At 41.3% G+C, this 6,274-nt stretch overlaps 1 protein-coding gene across 5 annotated transcripts in view; it reads left to right on the forward strand.

Annotated features, from left to right (window-relative positions):
• Window positions 1-5,946, forward strand: part of SGCG (sarcoglycan gamma) — a 121,201-nt gene extending 115,255 nt beyond the window's left edge. For all 5 annotated transcript variants that reach the window (XM_065730129.1, XM_065730127.1, XM_065730131.1 and 2 more), the window contains 2 exons: window positions 3,603-3,726; window positions 4,354-5,946. In XM_065730129.1, coding sequence (XP_065586201.1) covers window positions 3,603-3,726; window positions 4,354-4,527 — 298 coding nt within the window. In that variant the 3' untranslated portion in view covers window positions 4,528-5,946. The remainder of the gene's footprint in view (window positions 1-3,602; window positions 3,727-4,353) is intronic.
• The last annotated feature ends 328 nt before the right edge of the window (window positions 5,947-6,274 follow it).

The raw sequence follows: 6,274 nt of genomic DNA on the forward strand, positions 1-6,274 counted from the left end.
TGAAAGATTTACAGTAGTTATGTAAAATCAGAATTTTGTGCCAAGGCTTGACAAAATAACAATTGTGATTCCATTACTGTGCAGAAAATGATCAGGGAAGATTTAATGAGTCATTACTTTAAATAGAAATAATACAATAATATAATAATACAAAATTATTTTTTGACATTCAGTATGAGCTAACAGTTTTTTATTGTTGAATGTCCTTACTATATTGTCAGTTTTTGGAAGATGCTGTGAAAGTCATCTTTCCTGTTTGAACAGAGATGTAATTTTAGGAGACATTCCAACAAATATAATTTTACAACAACAAAAAAAAAAAGACAGAAGTGAGGCATACACTGAGACTGAGAGCCTAGTCCTGCTGTCTTGTCCTTCTTTGCCTTTGGACCTACTGGCAAACAACCAAAAGCCACAGGGCAGAACACCAAGATCCAGAGCTGTGGGCAGTGTATTCTTCCTACATCCTGATCACCTCCTTCGCTCGCCTGATCTTGAAACACTACATTGCTAGGAGATCAGTGCAAATGAATTGGAACTGGCATCAGACATCAGTGTGTGTTTGTTGCTTGCTACTCGCCTTTCCAGCTCCAGTTTAGAAAACATCTACCACCAGCTCATGTCAGTAGAAATCCCGCTTCCTCATAGGGAATAATTGGTGTATGCTCTAGCTAAAGAATATGGCTGCAGTGCTGGTGAATTAGATTGCATTCAGACTAATTGAAAAGCAAAGCTGAAAGCAGACACGTGCAGAGAAGCTCTGCCAACTAAGCCCACAGAATCCTATCGGTTACTTTTTTTGGAGATGTTAATTTCTTAATAATTTCTAGATCTTTCCTCGTTTTATTTCCATTGTGTTTCACAAATCATACTTAAATCTGCATGAAGATTTCAGCTCAAATTAGTACATACTTCTGAGGGAAGTCTCCCAGCTGCCCACAATCCTCACATCTTGGTCCTCTTGGTCTTGGAAATTGTTGGAGCATATGGACAGGATGGCTTTTAGAGATTAGCCTGAAAGCTGTGCTCCCATTCTTCCGGATTTCAGACTACAGGGCCAGGCTACAGCAACTCCAGAGTGCACTATAGAACACATACAATGTGGGTCAGGTCCTTGGCATCAAATATTGTTTGGTTCCAATCAATTCCTCCTGCACTGTACCAAGTGCTAATGTACCCCTGGCAGATGCAGTGGCACCCAGAAGCTACCCCTAAATCCTGAGTCAGTAATCCCAAATGAGACAGATGTCTCATTTAGAACAGCACATTACAAAGATTAATTCTTCCAGAAGGAAAAGATCCTCATTCCATTCTGCTAAATATGATTTATATACCCATATTAAAAAGGTAATAGTAAAAGGTGATTGGTAAAAATACATTCCCTCATCATTCTGCCACGTGAACTCTTTTTTCAGAACATGTTTACTGCCAGTGGGACCCTCCTCACAATACTTGTGCTCCAAAACCCCTCACAGCTTCATTGCCCTTCTCTAGACACACTCCAGGGCCTCAGTGTCTTTCTTGTAGTGAGGGACCCAAAACTGAACACAGTACTCGAAGTGTGGGCCCCACCACTGCTGAGTGCAGAGGGACAATCACCTCTTGCTCCTGCTGGCTGATGCAAGCCAGGGTGTAATTTTAACAAGAGGTGCCTGTTTCCCTTTTATTAAGTCTGGAACTAAGACTATGTTGAGTTTTTGACAGCTGTATGAGGAAATGCATCATGGTTGTTACTGACTGTTGCCTTTGCTAAAGTCTAACACATAAGACTTCCAAAGGGCTTTAAGTCACTGCTTGAGTTGCACTGCAGCTTCCATTGCCCAGAAGCTCCAATGACTTCACTGAGCAAGTCCACCCTTGTTTGAAATGGGACCCATATAAACAGCAGAAATCTGTGATTGTTATTAACATTCCACATGTAGTCCTGACAGGTAATTTAAATGATGTGTAAGTCATATCATAAATCTATAACTGCTTCTGTACTCTGTAGGCTTCTTGCCAGCATTATATTTGATAGCAGGTAAAAAATATTTCTCTGACGTTTGATTGCTTTTCAAACTCCTGATCTGATATGCTCTTCAAAAATCTAACCCAGTCCACCTCCTTCTAATATGCAACAGACCTTTAAAAGAAAAATGCATGTCTACATTTAAATTATTTATGCAGGTGAAATCCTTTACCAAAAAAAAACATAAGCAATTTCAATGTTTATTGCGTTTTCCTAAAACAAGCTGAGGAAATAGTTGCATTATGCAGAAACTAAGAAAACATTTGTTATTCACAACTACCTTGACTTTGATTTATGAAAAAATATTAAATTTTAAATATTGAAAATACAGACTCAATTTTTCACTGTACAGAAAAATGTGCACTGAAAAATATTCCTGTGAAGCAGAACTCCTGTGTGAATCACTTGTTGGGACACCGAGTTCCCTTTTCATAAATGTATAAATATAAGGATCTAGAGTAAGAAGTCGTAGAAGATTTGCTAAATCACAAAGACAGATCTTAGTAAAATTACTAGTCATATATCAGGTCTGATTCAAAGCAGACCTGTGCTCGTGTTCTTGTACACAGATCACGACGGTTGTGACATCTCAGCCCCTCTTATTCTGTACTTGGGAAAGTAGTGAACAGAACAGACAGGAGAACACAGGTGTAAAGGAAACTGGGATCACCGCCATAATTCTATAACACTTCACAGAGTCACTGGCGTATTACTACTCCTATCCCTGTTACTTACTGAGGAAATCAGAATTCTGAAGAAACGAGGCCTAAGCTGTATGGCAGGCAGCTGTTGCTGACCCTGCACAGCCGCCCCGCCAAGGTGAGGGCTGAGCTCACACGGTGCCTTCCTGCCATCTGCTGGCACCGAGGGGTGCAACTTGTACAGCGTGCAGTTTTTATTTCAAGATAAGCTGTTGAGTTTTAAGTTTCAGGCATCATCCAATTAAGTGACACATACACAGGGAGTTAAATCAGTCTGACTGGCAGCGGTGCCAAAACTATTGTTGATTAAAGCCTGCACTAATTGTACTGTTTGCTAAACTCACAAATGAAAATGAATTCAGTGTAAAAATGGATTTCATGATAAAGAGACAATAATCAGTGATACTGAAATAATCTGAAGCTAGCTCTGAAATAGTACCTTATCATATCCCAGTGTGTGGTGACAGGATGAGGGGAAATGGCCACAAACTGAGGCATAGGAAGTTCTGCACAAATGTGTGTGGGAACTCCTTCCCAGTGCAGTGACGGAGCAGTGGCACAGCTGCACAGAGAGGTGGTGGAGTCTCCTTCTCTGGAGACGTTCCAGACCCGCCTGGACGCCTACCTGTGCAACCTGGGCTAGGGAGCTGCTTTGGCAGGGGGTTGGACTCCATGGTCTCTGGAGGTCCCTTCCAACCCCTACAATTCTGAGATTCTGTGATTATGTTTGTATTATGAATTCAGCTGTATTTTTCATTCGGAATACTTTGGTGTTTTTAAATCATGTACTTTCCCAAGTCTGCCTGAAAAGAAAGCAGCTCTGTCTTTATTGTGATTCTTGGAGAGAGGGGATGTGTGAGAATGCACTACTTTGGATTTCCTTCTGCTTTCAGGTTGGAGTCACCAACTCGATCTTTGAGCATGGATGCACCAAGAGGCATTAACATCAAAGCACAGGCAGGAAATATTGAAGCTCTTTCGCAGATGGATATCAAACTGCACAGCAGTGATGGCGTGGTGAGTACAAGCCCTACTGTACCTGCAGCTGTGGTTGGTAATAATAAATAACTTCAAATCTTTCCTCAAGTTCTGCTAATTAAGTTCCTGAGGAAATGGGAGAGAGGATATTAAAATGTTACCAATGAGAAGACATATATTTATGGTTGAGATTGAATAATAATACGAATTGATATAACATAGATAACTGTCTTTAAATAAGATTCTGCTTGCACTCGGCTGATCCATAGTGCCTGGATACAGCAATCCAACAGGTTCTTGGCCAGAGCAGAGCCCCAGCCCCAACACCACTAAACAAGACACAGGGCTCTGTAGAAGTTATTCAGGTATATTCCACAGATTTGTTTATGATAAGGGTGGTTTGGCGCTGAAACAGGTTGCACAGAGGGGTGGTGTTTGCCCCATCTCTGGAGACATTCAAGGTCATGGATGGGGCTCTGAGCACCTGATGGAGCTGTAGATGTCCCTGTTCACTGCAGGGAACTGGACCAGACGGCCTTTAAGGGTCCCTTCCAACTCAAAATATGATTCCATGGAGCTGCCTCAGCAAATCAGTTTGTTTTTATGGCACAATTTAGTGCATCAGTATCTTTAACAAACTCATTTGTCCTGCTTGCTCCCATGCAGCTTTTGCTCGATGCAGAAACGGTGAGACTGCCTAAGCTGCCCGAGGGTACAAGAGGAGGACCCGGTGTGTCCCAGGGACTGTATGAAATCTGCGTTTGTCCAGATGGGAAACTTTACTTGTCGGTGGCTGGCCTGGGTTCCACATGCCAGGAGTACAGCCGGGTCTGCCAATGAAGCACCATGACGGGCAGCACATGCCCTCGCACTTCCCAGTTTTATATTATTGCTAAAGAGCATCTACTGAAAGCGCAATTTTCAGAATTTTAAAAACAAAGTACTGCTGTTTAGGAAACAAACCTGTGTCTGCAACTCTGAATTACAGGGTGATGGGGGAAGAAGAGCACAAATGGCATTTCAGCTTCAGAAGAGTGACTCTGATGATACATTCTGGCAGTCCCTGACAGGGAGCGTAAGGAACAATAAAAGGAGTGTTTTCTTGCTGAACTATTATTCAGTCAGATGATTATGTATTTGCTAATATTTTTGAGCTCTGTGGGTCTTTTTCTCTCCCTACATGTAAACACTTACTGCATTAGTGGGTTACATTAAATAGAGTGAACTACTTGAACTATTTGATAAGACAAAGCATTATTCGGGGGAATTCAGACAGTGCCAGCAAAAGGTCTATGCAATTTTGTTCTTGCAATAACACAAAATATGAGAGATGTGCTATTTGTATAAGTCTTGTGTAAAAGGTGTCAATTTGTCGATAGCTTTCTATTTTAATTTGGAAACATACATGCTGATTTGCTTATTACTAAGATTCACCTAAAGCTAAAATATGGAAAAGTTCCAGGAGTTATTTACACCTTCCTGTGTCTTCAAAGTTTTTCACCGAAGAGAAGTGTGTCAGTATTTTTTATAATAGCAATAGTTGTACTGCCTGCACCATCGCACTCATTTTAAAAAGCCTGTTTAATTTTAGGACATGCTAATTCAACAAGGCAGATTGCACTGCCAGCTCAACAGAAATAATCCTTAATGTGGCTCCAGGTTGTCTGCTGCAATGAACTGTTTGGGTGGGGGGGGGGAAAAAAGAAATCCTTTTGCAGCCCACGGGATTCAGTTATGAGGACTATTCCATTTCCATCTGCAGCTGTTGACTGATATCTCTGATGCTGTCAGAGTGGGACTCCACCACAAATGAGGAAAGCAAAACTACTCTTATTTTCCATTTTTTTACATTAGGATTTTAGATACCAAGTAAATACTCACCAGAGCTGGAAAACCATTTATTGACCTTGGAGAAAAACACAACTGCAGACTCATTCCCCTGTACAGTGTTGCACTGAACACTAATAAATTGTTTGCACACCTCCAGATAGCAGAAATTGTATTTAAAAATCTCCTGGCATTTCAATGCCATCGATGCTGTTTTGTATACGCTTGATACTCTCCCAGGTAGAAGCTGCTATCACATAGTGCCTTGGAGTCTATTTACAGAAAGATTTTAAACCATAATAATTGTTAAACCGCAGAATACCCATCCTTCACAGAAAAGAAGCTGCATTTTTAAGGCTGTAGAATCAGCACAAAAGAATGACCAAAACTGAGCCATTTTTTAAACTTGGTGCTTCAGCTCTTCTGGAAAGTTGGAGAGAAAGTTGGAGAAACCAACGCTGATCTAGGATCCCAGAAAGCTAGAAAAGACTGAGTTAAAAAAAAAGACCCCAGTTAACAGTACCTGCTCATATTGTGGTAAAGCTTTGGGTAGTCCCTGCCTCAAGGGCTGCCTTTGTAATGTACAGTGCTGAAATTACCCTTCATTAGCAGGGTGGAGCCCTTAGCAATTCATGCAAACTAGAAGAGCCTCAATGGGAAAAAGTAGGAGAGGTGAGAGCTGAAATGCTGGGTCCCTTCAGGCCAAGGATGCAATTGAATCAAGGTCTCCCATGTTCTGTGGAGAGTGCTCTGATTGCTA

Source organism: Cyrtonyx montezumae, unplaced genomic scaffold (genome assembly GCF_038088225.1).
Source record: "Cyrtonyx montezumae isolate F1298 unplaced genomic scaffold, pur_monq_1.0 scaffold_12, whole genome shotgun sequence".
NCBI classification, from domain to species: domain Eukaryota; kingdom Metazoa; phylum Chordata; class Aves; order Galliformes; family Odontophoridae; genus Cyrtonyx; species Cyrtonyx montezumae.